General features: G+C 34.2%; 3 protein-coding genes across 4 annotated transcripts; 1 reads left to right on the forward strand and 2 right to left on the reverse strand.

Moving 5' to 3' along the window:
• Nucleotides 1-546: 546 nt before the first annotated feature.
• LOC129902895 (LRR receptor-like serine/threonine-protein kinase GHR1) lies at nt 547-6,821 on the reverse strand. The gene is made up of 4 exons (XM_055978339.1): nt 4,863-6,821; nt 3,145-4,059; nt 2,549-3,067; nt 547-1,328 (listed from the first exon to the last, which is right to left on the reverse strand). The coding sequence occupies exons 1-4, from the start codon at nt 5,767-5,769 to the stop codon at nt 736-738; spliced, it is 2,934 nt and encodes a 977-aa protein (XP_055834314.1). The 5' UTR covers nt 5,770-6,821; the 3' UTR covers nt 547-735.
• A 2,183-nt stretch (nt 6,822-9,004) lies between these two features.
• Nucleotides 9,005-13,121, forward strand: LOC129902240 (TATA box-binding protein-associated factor RNA polymerase I subunit B-like). Of its 2 annotated transcripts, none has more exons than XM_055977382.1 (5): nt 9,005-9,112; nt 9,259-9,821; nt 10,365-11,180; nt 11,323-11,456; nt 12,296-13,121. In XM_055977382.1, the coding sequence occupies exons 2-5, from the start codon at nt 9,260-9,262 to the stop codon at nt 12,758-12,760; spliced, it is 1,977 nt and encodes a 658-aa protein (XP_055833357.1). In that variant the 5' UTR covers nt 9,005-9,112; nt 9,259; the 3' UTR covers nt 12,761-13,121. The 2 variants fall into 2 exon arrangements, with proteins under 2 accessions (XP_055833357.1, XP_055833358.1); XM_055977383.1 differs by lacking the exon at nt 9,005-9,112 and having other exon boundaries at nt 9,393-9,481; nt 9,612-9,821.
• A 330-nt stretch (nt 13,122-13,451) lies between these two features.
• Nucleotides 13,452-18,057, reverse strand: LOC129902242 (3-methyl-2-oxobutanoate hydroxymethyltransferase 1, mitochondrial-like). Its single transcript, XM_055977384.1, has 5 exons — nt 17,589-18,057; nt 14,832-15,038; nt 14,596-14,742; nt 13,916-13,969; nt 13,452-13,795 (listed from the first exon to the last, which is right to left on the reverse strand). Exons 1-5 carry the CDS (start codon nt 18,012-18,014, stop codon nt 13,565-13,567), a joined length of 1,065 nt encoding a protein of 354 aa, XP_055833359.1. The 5' UTR covers nt 18,015-18,057; the 3' UTR covers nt 13,452-13,564.
• Nucleotides 18,058-19,757: the final 1,700 nt, after the last annotated feature.

Consider the following 19,757-nt stretch of genomic DNA (forward strand, 5'->3'; position numbering starts at 1 on the left):
TTCCAGAGATATCCAAAGCAGCAAATTCAATTTTTGAAATATTTGTCATTTTATGAAAAGAAAATTAAATAAAATTCTTACCGCTTTTTGTTACCTTCAAAAACAAATAGCCAGAGCCTCGTGCTGATAACGTGTTATGAAAATAACCAACTTAGCAAAATTAATTAGAGAGAGATAATGAGGGAAAGAGGAAAAGAGAAAAATTGTGCGTATTTTTGTGTCTCTTTTCCTCTGCCATTGTACATATATATATAGGCAAAAATGATTGATTACATACCAAGTGGGCAAGTTGCCCACTTACAAGTGGGGCCCACTTGGAAGCATCCATTACCTAACATATACTTACTAAATGATTATTCCAAAAAGAGACTACTGACCAGACATAATTCAAGCACAAAATTAAACTTTTTGCCCTTCCTATTTTTGATTGGACACTTTTGGCTTATATGAGATATACAAACACAACCTAAATAAGTTCACACACAAATAATCAAAAGCTAATTCATCTTTGGTAATTAATTCTTGTATCTACTAAGTTAGAAGAGGTTCATAAGAATGACATACAAGAAACTTTTATTTCTTGTCAATATGTGGAAAATACAAGAACTTCATTCATCACTTAATGTGCTAATTCACAAATGAATTAAAAATGGAACATGAATGAAATATCTACTTTAAGATACAAATCTACAACTTACATAGTATTCAAATTTTTACCTCTCCCTCCAACTTGTGTTATTGTGGTATCGAGCAAAGTTGCTCGAAAATCAATTTCATATCAGGCCTTTCATCAGCTGGCAAAATGCACCTTAGTGCAACCTGAAGCATGATATCAAGAATCCTGTGCATGTCTTCGTTGGTGCTCTGCTTTCCCAATAAGAATGGATCGAAGCACTCGATTGAACGGTCTTGGATGGCTAACAATCTTGCCCATTCGGTTAAATCCAGCACTTCTGAGTTCCCAGGAACAATTTCTGCAGAACTTCTTCCAGTCAAAAGTTCCAACAAGATAACACCAAAAGCATAGATGTCACTTTTCAATGACGGACAAGGTTTACTTGTACTTGCGAATTCAGGAGGCCGATAACCGAGTATACTGGCATTTAGAACCTGTTCTGCTGTTCCAGCAGATGTCATTAACCGATGAAGACTATAATCAGTAAGGAGGGCATTCACGTTAGACGTTTCTATAAGTACATTTGTGGATTTCAGGTTGCCATGAGGTATGGCACTTTCATGGTGAAGGTAGTTTAGACAACGAGCAACATCTACAGAGATCTTGAGTCGATCATCGAGAGACAAAGGATGTATCTTACAGGGTTCTGCATCTGCATACATCAAAGAATGAAACCGGCATCCATATCACTACTCAAAACTAGAAAGCAAAGTACAGTGCTATATGCAATAAACGAAATTCAAAGCAACAGATCTCTAATTAGTTCTTGTTCTGTGATCAATCGCATGCATCTTTTAAGATGATTTGCTTTGACATTCCAGCCCTTTCCCGGACCCCACGCATATAGCAGGACCTTAGTGCACCGGAATGCCCTTATCAGAATGACATCATTTGAACCCAACTAAAGTAATCCATACAAAATGAGCTGTGTGAGATGAAATTCTCATGCACAGATTTGAATGAGAGGAATTTTCTTTTAGACTTTTGACTCTCCCACAATCACCATCAAGGCACAATTAGCGAAGGCAAAATTGTTTTACCTTTTAGCATTACCATGAAAGCAAAAACAGGTGTGAATCCTTTCTGCTATGTGTAATTCTAACATTACTAATAAGATATGAATTGTAAAGTTCAGATTCTGGAAGATAGCTCCCTTTATAAACTTCATGAAAGCAAACTATGTGAAATGTGTATTAATACTTAATAGTCTCAGAAACATATATAAGCGGCAAGCTAGAATATTTTTTGGAAGAAAAGTATATTTTTTCAATGCCACACAGAGGCTGAAGGCACCGAATTGAAATCAAGTGGCAAGATGGTGATAAAACTTCAGCATATCAGGTATGAGCAATCTCGACTACAATAACAATGTACACATTTAGTGTTGGGCATTCCCGGTCCATTATGTTTGATTTCATTGAAAGAGTATGCTAAGATATGGCACCTAGGCCTAATTCAACCCCAAAAGCTAGCTCACGGGAGAGGATTGCCCAAGTCCATATAAGCAGACCACCAGTTCATTCACCAACCAATGTGGGATTTTTATCCACTCTAACACCCCTTTCACGCCCAGGCCCAACTGGAGCGTGGACCGAGAGTCCAAACAGGGGTGGACATGGCTCTGATACCATGTTAAGATATGGCACCTCGGTCTAACTCAACCCCAAAAGCTAGCTCATGGGGGGAGGATTGCCCAAAGTCCATATAAGCAGACCACCAATCCATTCACGAACCAATGTGGGACACTATAACAGAGTGCAACTAATTTCTTTGGCAAAACTGGATCACGATTTTAGCGTCATACAAAAATCAGAAAAGCTACACAAATAGATGCAGGTGATATACTCTATAGATAGAAAAGGGGAGACCGACCTTTATGAAGAAGATAAAGAGCTAAACATGGTGCATCGGTGTAATTCGATATGAGAAGCCTCTCATGCTCCTTGGGACCCCAGTAGTAACCCAGTAGAGAAACTAAATTAGGATGCCTAATACTCCCCAGTTTCTTAGCTTCTCTAGCAAATTCCTTCTTGCCTTTCACTATCCCTTCCTTAAGCCATTTGACAGCAAGTACTTGGCCTGAACCAAGCGTAGCTTTATACAATGTTCCATGACAACTTCTGCCCACAGCTTCTGCAGGAGCACATGATAATTCTTCAGCAGTGACCTTCAAGGAGTTATCTAGTAGATGCAAATCTCCAGCCAGTTTATCAGGAGAGGAAACCTTGAGAGAGTTTGGGCTTTTGGATTGATCTTGAACCTTAGAAGGAGATAGATTGGCAGATGACATAACAGATATAGAAGAAGATAACGGCTCATTTTGAACTGTTGATACTGGCATGCTGTGATCTGCAGTGCCATGTCCGCATTCTATATCAGATAAAGACAAACCTGTGGAAATGAAAAGGCGTTAGTATCAGTTGATCTGATAAAATACCTGTCGTATTAGGAGAAGAATAATTCCATACCTTTCTTTTCCTTGGTTCCTTTCATATCGTCCTTCCCGCCATCTCGCCGATGGGCCTTGCAGTAGATTATTAATGTCAACAAAGCTATAACAGATAAACTACAGATCAGCCCAGCAATAAGGGCGGTCCTGATGGTAGATTTCATGCGAGAGCCATGACTTCTCAAGCTTAAAGTTGAATTTCCCTCTGAAGGAGCTTCGACGTGCTTTGGAAGTACAAGCAAGGGATTCCCCGGATGGAATGAGGAGTCAGGAAACCTCCATAAATTTTGTGGAACAGGTCCAGAAAGATTGTTATTAGCCACATTGAAAAAATCCAATTTGTCTGAGAGATCATTAGGAAGGCCACCTTCGAATTCGTTATCAGAGAGATCCAGATTTACCATGTCCTGGAACTTGTCCAGCCCCGGAGGCAAACGACCAGATAATGCATTATGTGAAACATCTAAGGAAATCAAGCTTAGATTCTCTGAGTTAAATGCCATGATAGGTAAACTACCAGAGAATTTGTTGAAAGAAATGTTAATATCAGTCAATTTGGTAGAGTTGAAAAGGGTGGGAAGGAGAGTACCACTAAGTTGGTTAATGCTAAGATCAATCGTTTTAAGTTCGAGGTATGTACCTAACATAGTTGGTAACACACCTTCAAGTGAGTTGTTTGAAATCTTTAACGAAGTAAGCCTTAAAAACTGGGAAGTTTGATTGGGGAATGTTCCTGTCAATGCATTTGAGCTTAACACAACAACCTCAACATAATTCCCCCAACCTTGGATCCGGGACACATTTCCACTCAGCCGATTGTTGCTCAGGTCTAGGATGGCACAACGCCCAACCTTGACAGGCAAGGGTCCTGACAGCAGGTTGTAGGATAAATTTAGAAGCTTCAGATTCACAGCACTTATACTTCCAATGGGACCTGTAGAAATAGCAAATGGCTTCATGAAATAGTTTGAAAGGATTGGTTTAGGCCTCTGGTAAAAACAACTAAATAAAAAAATAAAAAAAAAAAGAGTTAAAATACACCAGAACCCCATCTTTGAAAGAAAATTATCAATAATTTTATGCTGGTGATGTTGCTTGCTGAAAAGAATAAGAAGAATATCTTTATGCAGCTTGTTTATAACACAGCAAACAACAACAACCACAACAAATCCAGTATAATCCCATAGGTGGAGTCTGGGGTGGTTAGCGTATACGCAGACCTTACCCCTACCTTGTGAGGGTAGGGATGCTACTTCCGATGTGAGGGTAGGGATGCTACTTCCGATAGACCCTCAGCTCAAGGAGAGATGAAATTCTAATGCAGCAAAAAAAAAATCAAAAAGACACCGGAACATTCCACTAATTAAAATGCAAGTTTACAGTAATAATTAGAGTTGAGTATAAATATGAAAGATCTCTAACCTAGGGAAGGATTGGGAACAATGTGTATGATAATTATACATGAGCAGAAAGAAAGAGAGAATCATAGAGCATTCATCTACAACACAATTCCATGGTGCTCAGGAATTGTGATTCTATACATTACATTTGATTGCAACCAAAACAAGCATGCTTTCCTGCTGATAGCAATCTTGAATTTAATCATTTGTTATCAAACTGACAGCGACCTCAGATCATAGCGCAGACGAAAAATAGCTCAATAGTAGTAGTTATCCATAGATTACTTAGATTGACTTCAACCGAGCAAATTAACTAAAGAAGGAAGGTTCAACACACCTGTAAGCTGATTCTGGCTTAAGTCCAATTCTGACAAGATCATCGAGCTTTCCTCTAGAAGAGCTTCGGGCAGTGATCCAGACAACTGATTGTTCCCAAGCCTAAGAATTCGAAGGGAGACTACAAAATTGAAGGACGGAATAGTACCAGTAAGCTGATTGTCACTTGCATCAAACACCTCTAAACTGTCAAAGTATGGCATTCCATCGTGAGGAAACAGCTCTCCATCCAGGTTATTATGACTAATATTCAAATACTGAATTGACGAGACGAAGCTTGAATTTCCTGTTTGCAGGTCAAGTGATCCAACAAACTTGTTGCTACTGAGGTCAACATACTCTACATCGCCTAATGAGGATAGAAGAAGCATGATATCACTTGAGAAGGCATTAGAGTGCAAATCCAGATACTTAAATTTCTCAAGACTAGCAAAACCAGGGGGAACCGTTCCATCGAGTCTGTTCAATGAAAGATTAAGAGATACCAAGTTCTTTAAACTAGTCAGCTTAGAGGGAATAGAACCACTAAACATGTTCTTGGAAAGATCCAAAAATTCTAATGACATAATCAACCCAACTTCCTCAGTAATTTTCCCATTTAACTTATTGTTTGCAATAGACAAATTGTGCAGCATTTTTAGGCCACTAATAGCTGCAAAATCCAAAACTCCAACCAGACCTACATCATTTAGTTCAATTGAAGTGACATGGCCATCACTGCAATCGATACCGTACCAGTTTTGTGGGCAACCATTTGGTCCCAATGACTTAGAATCCCATGAAGAAAGGACTTTCCCAGAAGGGTCTTTCAAAACCCCCTTCTTAAACTCCAAAAGAGCATCCAAATCTAAGCTTCCTTTAGCTAACTCAACTAAAAATAGCAACACCAAACAAATGGCAGATTGCATTTCCTCCTCTTATTTTCCTCCCAATAAAAAACCAGTGTGACACTATGAGAGAGTTACATATAATATTGAACTAAAAAAGAGAAAAAACAGCATTTTGACAAGTTAAGAATTCAGAATGGACCGAGAAAGTAGACCAAACCCCACCAAGTAGAAAGACTTAGGATTGCACAATCATTTCAAGAATCCCAGAAAATGAATTAGCAAAATCCTTAACACAACTGCAATCATCACTAATCATTATGTAAGTCAAAAATAAGAGAGTATATAAACCTAGATAAAAGAACAAGCAGCAACAACACCAGCCACTAAAATCATTGAAGTCCAACGGCAACACCAATAATGTCCTAAAATGCAAATTGCTACCATTAAATTCACTCACCAATAACCAATACATCAATACCAAAGAAGGAGACCCTACATTTCCCTATACCATAAGCAAGTCAAAAGGGTTTTTTAAATTTTTTTAGTCAAACCAACTTTGCTTATATTAATGAAGAAACAGTGAAGAACCAAAAACCTCTCATTTAGACACAATTTTGACTAACCACTTTCAAGAATGATACTACAGATTGGTACAGTAATGGAATGTCCTGTAAACAAAAAGATGAAAAGGACAGAACTTCAAGTAAAAAACCAAACTTTAATGTAGCAAAAGCTGAGTTCTTGAAGAGCAAAAAACAGATCAGAGCAAAAGGGGTTAGGTTAGTGAAAAAGACACTAGTATACTAGTAATAAAGACACCATTTTTATTTTTTTTTTTTTTTTTTTCTTCTTCCAAATCCCATCTTCACTACAATTTGTGGGTTGGAAAGAGAGTGGAGTTTAGGTAAGTGTAACAGTGCAAATAAAAGTGAGCTGGAAAAGTTTTTGACTTCATTCTCTTTAACAATATCAAGACAAGAAGAGAGAGGTTTCTTTTCTTGAAAACAAAAAAGCCAGTCTTTTTTTTTTTACATTAAAAAATGGGAAAATTGTGGTCCCAAGCAAGAAACTGTGCAGAGCCATGGAGGGTTACTGCAAAAGTTGCAAAAAAAAGTTCATTAATCTATTGTGGAAGATGACAAATTTTGAGGTAATGGGGTTACTTACTCTTGATTCCCAACAATGGAAATTCTTTTTACCTTATTTGTTTCACTTTCATGGTCCCTACACTTGTTGGGTAAGGGATGGAACAAAGGGCCCAGAGGTTTTATGACTAGGAAAAAGAAACAGTTATATTTTTTAAAAGTAAATATTTCCGTCTCACTATTTTTATATTCTTTTTTATTTTAAATTCATGCATTAATATCGTGATGTCAGCACACACTCTATTTTTCCTCTTTGATACCATTACGTTATCTTACGATATACGAATATATTCTAATGATATCAAAGAATAAATGAGTAGTGTTTTTATTAAATGATTATTTTTTCATCCTTGATCTAATATATTTCGGTGATATTAAAGAGTAATTGAGTAGTGTTTTCATTGATGTTGTTTCAGTCCTTCAATGAGATTACCTAATCATTCATGATATTATCACGGTATATATACATATTATCATTGATGTATGTTTCAATTCTTTAATATTTTAATTTAAAAAAATAGTTAAAAAGAGTCATAATTTAGATATAATTTTCTAAAAATTTGCAGAAAGAGAAAAAAAATTATAAAAATATATTTTCTACTAATTTAGAATTTAATAAATAAAATTAAGACTTTCATAATTTTCTCTTAATTATTTCTTAATTATTTCTTAAAAGATAGTTCAATCTTATTTGATACCGATAGGGTATCAATATATCTATTGAGTATCACAGAGGATTAAACTCAGTCCTATATTCATATGGTATCAATATACCAACGGAGTATCACAAGCGATTAATTCATAGTTGTGGTGTTGAAGTCATGCACAAATAAAAAAATAGAAAATAAGGTAGGCGCATAAATAGTTTAGATCGTGGGTTCATTCAGGATAACTAATTTGAGTTGGATTCAATTTGGATAAATAATTTCACTAATAGATCCAATTTATGTAATTTTCCCTTATGACAACGTTGAATTTTAGAAAAATGGAATGTTTTTGTTGATGGATTGAGAAAATGAATAGAAAATAATGTTGCCAAAATAAAGTGTTATTTTAACAAATAAAAAAAGTGTTATTTTAGAAATTCAATACAAAAATTATATGTTTTTCTAGTTATGCCTTTGTATTCCTTGAAAAATTATGTTGTGTATATATTATAATGATTTGATTTTATTCATAATCAATTTTTTATGTTATATTTTACTTCTACGTAACAATATTTTACCTGTAAAAATAATGACATTTTATACTAGTGAACTCTTTATAAAATTATTTTTATATAACAACCATCTCAAATTTTTAAGAAATATATTATATATAGAATAAAATGTTAAAATATTTATGATAATTATCATTAATATCTTGCATATAGTAAATTTCAAGTACGAAGATTTAAAGAGAAAAAGATTATATTTAAGTGATATCCATTTGTTATAGTCATAACTTTACATGAAAAAGCTATTGATGTTTGTCTTTTTACATGTATACTCTTTGTAATTTTATATATTTTTGTTTATAGCAATTAAATGAGATCAAAATATATATCTCTCTCTCTATATATATATATATAACAACACTTTACTATAGTTGTAACCAAACTTTCATAGTAACAACGAAAAAGGGGTCAAAATGTTCTTAGATCATGTAAAATTGAATAAAAATATCTTCCGTTAATAGTTTAGTCCAAAATTTTCCTATTATAATTTTCAAAATGTCCTTTTTCATAATAAATATATATATTTTTTATTTTTATAAATACATTTTTTCTAATAATATATTTTTTATTAGCAAATGTTTATCTTACTTTAATTCAAAGTTATGAAACAAAATAACTCCTATTTTATTTGGATTTTTTATTATTATTTAAATAAAAATTAATAATGAATTACTGTTATATATATGACTTATATTATCCGTTAAAAAAGGTATATAGTTATTTTATATTAATTGATAATATAAGATTAAGAAAAGTAAAAAAAAATTATTTAAAAATAATATTGTTATTAGAAAAAAAACGTATTTTAAAAAATAAAATAAAAATAATATTTTGACCCGCTATTCTAATTTAGTCGGCTCTAGAACACGGGTCGGGAACCGTAAAAAATATTAACTGTTGAAACGGCGTCGTTTGTGATTGGGATTATTTCAAAGTCAAATACTATTAATCTAGGTTAAGAATTTGTGAACAGAATCGTTGTTCTTGTGGTTGATTCAAATTTTGCGAACAGAATGGTTTCCTGATTTCCAGTTTCTTCATCGCACAATTGAGAATCAAGGTACTACAACTCTAACTGTTGATATTTGCTATATTTTGGATTGTTCTATAGCAATAAAGTTGTGTGTCTTTTGGGTTATTTTGTTTGTGAGATTTGATTATTTGTTGAATTCCTTCACTTAAATGAGTAATTAAGCAATTAATTAGTATGACAGAGAAGATTCAAAGGTGTTGCGAGGTTTGTGGCAATGTATCCTTTGATGATGGTGGTGATGGATTCTTCTATTGCACTCGTTGTGGCTCTAAAGCGGATGACATCATTGACACAGGTGTTGATGATGATGACCTATTCAATGTAGATGGGGGAATATACTCTGCTAGTCAGCGCCGTCAATATTGTCAGGTTACTCAACCTGAACCCATATCTCAGGTACAACCCTCCCAGCATTTAGAGACTTTGAAAACCTTTGATTACTATGGCGAGCGTAATGGAGATGATGGAGTTGGGCCTGCTGTGGTTAGTGATTTTGGGTCATCTCAAATTTCTTTGACTTATACAGATTATTATTCAGAGATTCGGTTGAGGTATGTTATGGGTGTACAAGTTATGATCCAAATCCAGTGCAAAGCTCTGGTGGAGAAATTTAACGTAAGCCCCCTGATTGTGGGGCTTGCTGGGCCTATTTTTTTGAGACTCTTGGCACATGAAAACGTGTTGAGTGATGAGTGGGCAGACAATGTTATCCATGAATCAGAGTCTCAAACTCAAGGTATCATTTTGATTATCTTTATATACACAAGGATTGAAATCAGGATATTTTCCTGTCCTTGTTTCTCTATGATTTGATAGCAATAATTAATGAAAAGCTGAAGCTTTATCAATTAATTTTAGCCTAACATTGCACGTTCGATTAAGTAGTCTCTATGCTTGTTGTCACTCGCATTCTTTTGAAACACAACTTGTAAAATGTAATACTAGTAATTCAGCATAACTACTTGGTTTCTAATGGACAATCTTGTATAACGAGAATGAAATTTCTTCTAGGGTGTTGGTCCTTTGCTTTCGATTTAATTTCTATAGCATGAAGGAACAATATGTTGTGTCCTTTCTTATCTTCGGTTCATGGTAGGTTGGTTACATTTATGATTAACATCTAAATCATATACTCTGGCAAAGTGGGTTTGTTAAGTTTTCTATATGTCTTCAGTGAGAGAAATCAGTTGAGTGTGAAACTCTGTGATATTCTGCAGGTTGAATTTCCTTTCTATATTCACCTTTCCCTTTTAGAACCTAATTCCGGTATTTATTTCAGGGGAAATAGAACTTTCTCAGCCTACTGGCAGCAATAAAACAGAACCTCACAATTTACTTGGAAAGCGGGCAGTAACCATATGGCATAAATCTTTGAGCAGCATGATTCCATTACCTTGTTCTCTGGCTATCTCTTTTCTTGTCTGTCACGTGGCAAGGGAAGCAATCTTGCCAACAGACATATTGAAGTGGACGTTAGAAGGAAAGCTCCCATATTTTGCTGCTTTTCTTGATATAGAGAAGCAGTTGGGACCTCTTTCAAGGTCCTGCCCTATCAGTACCAGTCGTATGTTCAGGCCTATCAGAACTGTCACCTTGCAAAAGTTAGAGTCCCTTGCTGCCTCCATCGCCAGGAAAATAGGCTTGGAATTGCCTTCCGTGAACTTCCATGCTATAGCTGCCCGTTATCTCAAGCATTTATCGCTTCCTGTTGAGAAAATTCTTCCTCAGGCATGCCAAGTGTATGAGTGGTCTATGCCTCCGGAGTTGTATTTATCAGATAATGACTCCAGGCTGCCTTCTCGTGTTTGTGTGATGTCTATACTGATTGTGACAATCAGGATTCTTTATGACCTAAATGGCGGAAAATGGGAATTGATTTCATCTTGTTCCAATAATTTAGTATCTGCTGTTGAGAATGGAGCTGGAAAATGCGGTTTCAGTTGCAATGCAAGAGGTGCTGTTGCCGAGGAAGACTCTGCTTCACGCGATTCAGATCCTCATGATAGTACATCAGATACGAGTAAATCTAATTCTGATGCTTTGAAACTCTTGAAGATTCTTGAAGAAAAATACAATGAGCTCAGTGATACATATGGTAATTGCAAGGCATTACATTGATTTTTGGATACATGTCTATATAGCATGGGGTTATAAGTTGCACCAATTGTTACTTGTTTGAATTATGCTTTCTGTTTCTTGTTGCTTGTTTGAATTATGTTTCTTATTTTGTTTGACAGATTTTTCAAAAGACTTACAATCATATCTTCTGTACTGCAAAGATGTGGTTTTTGCTGGACTAGAACCTGCGTATGATGATCACGAAGAAGAAAGAATAATAGAAGATTTTTGGGACTTCTATCAAAGCCACAAGGTATTGTACTCTCCCCATGAAGAATGATTTATAAGATATTGCATCCACATCTGTAAAACCTCGTCAATATGTGATATGATTGTTGTACCTATCAACAACCTTCAAAAATCACCACATCTTTCCTTACTGACATATCTGCATGGAAGTTAATTTTGCTCTGTTGGACAACTTCACTAACATGGAGAATTACGTGGAAATCTATATATTTGTTTTTTTTTTACATCTAGTCCAGTCTTTTTTAACCGTTTATTGTTCACAATTGGAATTTTGTTGTGTTCTAGTCCTAGTCCTGTCCAACATCTCAGAATACTAGTTTGAACGCTGTGTTGGTTGAGGATGCTCATTATTTGCTTATTTAGAGAGTATGAGCTTCAATAACAAGTTAGGATCATCTTCAGGATTCACATTGTACCACCAGTACGTGTTCTGCCCCTACCAACTGTTATGTATGTCCTACATTTCCAGCAATTACCTACATAACCCCAAAAATATCGAAATCAATGCTCAAATTTTAATTTCACACACTTAACTATGTTGAACCACCAAAGAGAACATTATGGAGTTCCATTGAAGTAACATAATTTGTAGTTAGTGTACTTGAGTTCACACACCAAACTATGTGAACTACCTAAAGAAACCTAAATATGGAGTTTAGGTGAAGCAACATAATTTGTAGTTAGTGTACCTATTAACTGACTCTGCCTGCATCACTGTCGTTTTACCCCTTTGCTATGTTGAACATTCACCTAGTTTTCTTATTTCTTTTTTGCGGGGGTTCCTATACTCATCTTTGTTTGTTTAATATTTAATAGCTGAATTATATTTCATTTTTAAATTAGGCTGGCAAAGCATCAGAAGATGGGAAAACACACTCCCACACTTGTAACCTTTTTCACCATAGTGGATCCGGCAGCACAACAAAAGAAAGCGAGAACTTTAGGGACGATGGATCCAAATGCAAAATGTCAAGGGATGATGGTGATTCAAATGCAGCGTTGAGGCAGCTGAAAGCAGATATGCAAGAGAATCGATTTGTTTATATACCACCGAGAAAAAATGTGAAGAAGAAAGATGGCTACATCAGGTACGCTAGAAAGAAAGACGGGGCTTATCTTTATGCTGTGCATGCTGATTATTACATATTACTTCGATCTTGTGCTAAGGTTGCACAAGTTGATGTTAGGACTATGCATGTTGGAGTATTGGCATTTGAGAAAAGATTGGAAATGCTAGAAAGAAGAATAGATTTTTGCTTACGTAAGAGACTTCCTGATGATTTCTGTGAATTTTGTCGCAATGAGTAAAGAAATTCATCATATTTAGCCAACTGCCTTTGCGGAAGATTTGGTTTTGTAGTCCATTACAAATAAATAAGGGGACTATCATATTATTGGTTGAGATCTAAAGCTAGTTGATTGCTCATATGAAATCTTAACCACATATTACTTTGATATTAATCAAAGGACTCAAATTCGAGTTCTCTATCTAAGGATAGAGTAGTACTTATCACTTAAATACATGCACCGCAAACTTGGTTGAAGTGCATATATTTCTGATAATTAAATAGTTGGCAAGGTCTGGGGAGAGTGATTTTGTAGTCTATTGCAAATGTTATTTTTTGTTGTATGAACATTTTCACATAATCAACAAAACTATTAGAGGAGATCTGTAAATAAGCTACGAGAAATTTTTGTAAGGTCCATTTATTATTGAAAAATTTGCGAGAGCTAATGGTAAATTGCTTGAAACATATTATGCTTGACGCTCTTACCATTAGACCAAAGCCTGCGACAACCCATAATTGACACAAGCTAGAAAAAACAATTACAAGAACAATTGCCATGTTAACTTACCTAAGACTAGAGCATCTCAAGTAGAATATCCTTGGGTCCGAGCTTTGAATGTGGAATTGCATTTGTTAGGGAGTACTTTACCTCCCAATGTTGGGACTTTCCAATGCAAGTCCGGATTTTGTCGAGCTTCAGTACAATAGAATTTAACAATGAAAACAAACATTTTATTTAAATTAACAATATAATAGAATATAGCGGGTAACAACCATCCAAACAAGGCTCAATCAGGGCGGGGGGGGAGGGGGTGGGGGTAAATTAGCTTGTCTGAATCTTTTCAGCGGCAGCAGCTGCTGCTGAAGCTGCATCATTGAAACCCAACTTCTGTAACTCGTTTAAGAAACCATCCATTTCGGCTGCGCCAATCTTATATGGGCTGTGAGCAGAGCCAGGAAATTTACCGTTAGTTACTTCTTCCTTGTATTCCAGAAGAGCTTTGTTGATAACATCTCCAACCTGTCCAAACTGCTTACAGAACTTAGGAGTAACCTGCAAAAGGTTTAAGACAGTTCTTGATTGGTTCATGGAATATAAGTTCAGACAGATAGCACTAGGAGTAAGAAAAAGAGAATCAACTTCAGAGTTCAGAGTAAACTTAGTTGTACTAACCTTGGCATGGTGCGGGTGTTGCAACATCCCAAGAAGATCATGATAAACTAGCACCTGCGTTATTAGGACATGCGATTAAGTAACCTTAAACTGTCAATCATTACAAATGATTGTTCTACTGCTGGAGAGAAGACATTGACAAAGTATGATAATATCATGACAGGAAATGAAGTAGGAATGTCAGCCTAATCTATCCATAAGTGGCTTCTAATTATGACCACATAAATTGAAAAACCATACTATTGTTATGAGAGATGAAATGTAGTAGTAAAGTCATTCTAGGTAGCTAACTCGTCACAAGTGAGACAAACATAGCTCACTAGACAATTTATCCAACAGCTTTGTGATATAAATCCGTGAACCCTAGAGAACTAAAAGGTTTTGCAATGATACATACTCCTACTGTTAAAGAATATATTTTGAGTTGTCCAAAATTTTGTATACTTTCCTAGAAGGGGAACTTCAGTACTTCTTCAATGTTTAAAGTTCTTCATAAGTAGTTTCTCTCTCAATATAAAAAGAGTACTCTGGAACTTGCCCTCACTTAAAAGTTCAAGTTATACTTGCAACATTTTCATATAAATATAATAGAACTTCAACTTTCGCCTTAATATTGTATAGTTGCACACTTAAACTGGAAAACACGGAGTATGTAAAAATTAATGGGAATTTCAACCAACCTGACCACTGCAGAAAGGCCCAGCACCGATTCCAATAGTGGGGATCTGAAGAGCAGATGTTGTTGCTGCAGCCACAGGTGCAGGCACACATTCCAAAACAACAGAAAAGCACCCTACTTCCTGCAATGCCATGGCAGTTTCCACAACCTGCAAAATTCATAAAAACAAGTATAAATGCATATGCCTTAAACGTACGAGTGATGTGTATGTACCCTATCAGTTTTTAATCGGTATACCTTGACTGCACTATCAATGTTTCTGCCTTGAGGCCTAAATCCACCAAGGACACTGATCGCCTGAGGTGTTAATCCCACATGCCCTATTACAGCAATCCCTGCTTCGACAATAGCTTTAGCTGCTGTAATTCTCGATGGTGCCCCACCTTCCAACTTAATCGCGTCCATTCCTCCTTCCTTTAGAAATCTAACAGCTGTATCAACTGCCTGCTTATAATACAACATCACCAAGCCATTCACATTTCATTGAAACTTACCAATATGAAGAGGCAAACATTTAATTGGTTGTTGTACATTGTCAGAATGCAAATGCAAGTTCAATTAGCAACGTCCTCAAGCATTTGAATAAGGCAGATAAGCAATACCTTCAAAAGTTCATTTTCAGAAGCTGTTTTTTCATGCAGTTTCTCAACATAGACAAATCCTTCAACCTCCTAAATAGAAGTACTTACAAATTGATCTTCTTACATTTAATCTGCTTCAATTTCTAGTGATATGTTCCACGAAGCAACAAAATTTTGTTAGTAATGAAGAATTACTTATTCAAGAAATATCAACATTCCTTCAATGCAATTAGAGACGGTAAATAATCGAACTAGGAAAATTTTGATAAACCAAATTATAATTCAATCAGACAACAAAATGATCAGCATAGCATAAGATGACATGACAGAAGAAAAGTGAATGAACCACAGCGGAAAGAAAATTAGAAATCAATCAAATGACTGTACTTGTACAAAATTGAGCTAATGAACACTTGAACATTATATCAGAAGTTCGAAAGAACTGCTTTTGGGATCCTGTTTATTCACTGGATATGTCTCAAGCAAATAATAACTAGATTATCACAGTAAACCTACTGAATTATATCCCAAATGATCAAGTCATAAAAATCAATAAAATTATCAATTCTGGAACAATTGAGCTAGAAATGATCACCTAATGTGTACAGAACTCATTATTACCAAAAGAATTGTTTTCATTATCCACTATTTTCATTCTTTATCCTATTTCTCACCACTCCAAATAAGTAACAATATAACATCACATGACGCAAGAAATTACATTAACACAAATAACAGAGGCATAAAAAGCTCAACCAAAATTTCAATTCTTGGACAAATTTGAGCAACAAATCATCACCTAATTAGAACTAGACTCCTAAGAACCAAAAGAACTCAATTTTTCTCTTCATTTTCTTTATTCAATTTCTCATTACTTTAAACAAACAACAACGATACCCTCAAAAGGCAGTCTAGCAACAATTCTCATTTAAAATTGAACATAAATGATTACTAGTTGGATTTGACTCATATATACATTGACAACCTAAATTTTCACATTATAATTGTAATTTAATCTATCAAATCAGGTTGTTTACTCTATTTTGTGTTACCATATAAGGTTCGTTATGAATAGTTGCATAATTATCTATAATTGTAGCCGCAATGTCGGAGTCGGGATTTTCACTAAAGGTAAATAAAATATAAAGAAACACATATATGAAGAAGCCAGAGGAACTCAACATCTATTATTCAACAACTATGTCTCCATCCAAAACAAGTTGAGGTCGGCTATATGAATCTCCACTTCTTCATTTAAGCTCATTTCATATCCTATCATACAATATACAACAACAATATACCCAGTGTAATTCCATAGCTGGGGTCTGGGGAGAATAGGATATACGCGAGCTTTCATTTAAGCTCATGTCATACCCATCTAATCTCCACTTCTTCATTTAAGCTCATTTCATATCCTATCATACAATATACAATATACAACAACATACCCAGTGTAATCCCATAAGTGGGGTCTGAGGAGAATAGGATGTACGCGGACCTTCATTTAAGCTCATTTCACACCCATTTAATCTTCACTTCTTCATTTAAGCTCATTTTATATCCTATCATACAATATACAACAACATACCTAGTGTAATCCGATAAGTGAGATCTGGGAAGAATAGGATGTACGTGAACCTTACCCTTATGTAATATAGTGAGAGATTATTTCCGATAGAACCTTTAACTCAAGAAGTGTAAGAAAGATACTCTTAAAAACAACCTCATCATACAATATACACAAAAAATAAGTGACATTATAAATGCACTGTAATATTTTTTGATTAAAGGGGATTCGGATTAACCCCTAGTTGTATCCTAGCTCCACCTAGGGATGGCAACTAGGGCATGGCACGGCAGGGCGGGTCAAAGCTTACATTTTTAAAATTTAAAATGAGGCAGGGGACAACAACAACAACATACCTAGTGAAATCCTACGAGTGAGGTCTGGAAAGGCTAGTATGTACGCAGACTTACCACTACCTTGCGGAGTTAGAGAGGTTGTTCTAGGTGCGGAGCTACACCCATCCAAGGATGGTCAGATGAACACCCTTCATCAAAAAAACATCCCGAATATATAGATTAAATATATATGATTTCGGATGTATACCAACTATTGAACACCCTTAACACGAGAGAGATAACCTAGTGACAAAGACTATTCAAATTTTCCTTAAATTAGTGGGTTCAGGCCCAAGCTCTTAAACTTTACTAAAAGACCACTTTCTCTCATCAAAACAAGCCAAGGACTCATTTATAGTGTTTGACTTTGTCCTTTTAAATTAAAGAAATACTTACTAATTTATTTCTTTTCTTTTGATTTAAAGAAATCACCACCTTGTCCTAAAAGTAGGCAGGCGAGGGCGGGTGAAAATGTTAGCAGGTAGATTGCACAGGAAAGTGTAAGTGTTACCTGTTTAGTACTAGACTCATAAGTGCCAAAAGGCAAATCACCAACAAGAAGAGGGGCATTAGCACCTCTAGCAACAGCTCTACAATGAACAAGCATCTCATCAATGGTAATGGGTAAAGTAGTATCATGACCATGAACCACCATAGATGCAGAATCACCCACAAGACATATATCAATTCCAGCCATATCTATATGTACAGCTGATGGGTAATCGTAAGCCGTCACCATTGTTATCGGTTCACCCTTCTTATACTTTTGCCTCAACGAAGTTAGGGTTACTCTTTGATTTGGGTTTTGGGGTTTTGGTCCACCGTACACTGTGTTCTCAGGAATATTGCTCAACAACCGCAATTTCCCATAATGGATATGCCTAGTTTTTCTCAATGAAGATGAAATTGCTCTTGAAATTGAAGGAAAAAACACCATTTCCAATAATGGGTATGTTCACATAAGCAATTGATCCATCGGTATATATATATATATATATATATATATATATATATATATATATATATATATATATATATATGCAAGTGCTTATATATGTGCATCACGTTAATTAATACTCCCTCTATTTCATATTAATTGAATTGTTTAAAGTTCAAAATGGATGTTTGAAACCTTTTCCATATTTGTCCTTTCATTTATTGAAGTTTTATATTTTTTAGGAATAAATCACACTACTTGAAAAGTTATATTTATGATTTTATAATGGAGAATCAATTTATGAGCCAATTATATACACAAGTAGTTATGAGAAAATATTAACATTAAACAGTTTATAAATATTTGTTTGAAACCATAATTCATACCAATATCATACGGTTGATTCATTAACTGGTGAAACCACAAAATAAATCAAAATCATACGGCAGAGTCATTTGACACCATAGATTATACCTAAATTAATACTATACAACAGTATTCTAAATTTGAACAATGTAGATCAAAATTTATAATTTCTTCTTATACAAAAGTTTTATTGTAAGAATTGATACACCAAATAAGTTTATATACATATTATAGAAAATAATTTATAATATATATAATACAAGTTTTATTTATGGATAATACATTTATCACACACTTGTAATACATTGTGTCAATTTCTTATCAAACAAACGTAATATATTTTAAAACACTTATAATACATTTATATTACATGTATTATTCACTTTTAATACATAACAGATTTATCATAATATTGCTATATATTGCTACAGATGGTAATAAATAAAAAGTATTGCTAAAATTAATAATTATTTATTAAAAAGTACTTACTGAAGTAATTTTTTTATAATATATATATATATATATATATATATATATGATAGTGAAGTGTATGTGTATATATATATATATATATAATGTTCAATACTCCATAAATAATTTAAATTGTCTATTTTTTAAGTGGGTTCCACACATTAAAATATATATATGATAGTGAAGTGTATGTGTGTATATATATAATGTTCAATACTCCATAAATAATTTAAATTGTCTATTTTTTAAGTGGGTTCCACACATTAAAATGTATATATGATAGTGAAGTGTATGTGTGTATATATATAATGTTCAATACTCCATAAATAATTTAAATTGTCTATTTTTTAAGTGGGTTCCACACATTAAAATATATATATGTGATAGTGAAGTGTATGTGTATATATATATAATGTTCAATACTCCATAAATAATTTAAATTGTCTATTTTTTAAGTGGGTTCCACACATTAAAATGTATATATGATAGTGAAGTGTATGTGTGTATATATATAATGTTCAATACTCCATAAATAATTTAAATTGTCTATTTTTTAAGTGGGTTCCACACATTAAAATATATATATGATAGTGAAGTGTATGTGTATATATATATATAATGTTCAATACTCCATAAATAATTTAAATTGTCTATTTTTTAAGTGGGTTCCACACATTAAAATATATATATGATAGTGAAGTGTATGTGTATATATATATATAATGTTCAATACTCCATAAATAATTAAATTGTCTATTTTTTAAGTGGGTTCCACACATTAAAATATATATATGATAGTGAAGTGTATGTGTATATATATATATATAATGTTCAATACTCCATAAATAATTTAAATTGTCTATTTTTTAAGTGGGTTCCACACATTAAAATATATATATGATAGTG

This window comes from Solanum dulcamara, chromosome 9 (assembly GCF_947179165.1).
Source record: "Solanum dulcamara chromosome 9, daSolDulc1.2, whole genome shotgun sequence".
Taxonomy (NCBI): domain Eukaryota; kingdom Viridiplantae; phylum Streptophyta; class Magnoliopsida; order Solanales; family Solanaceae; genus Solanum; species Solanum dulcamara.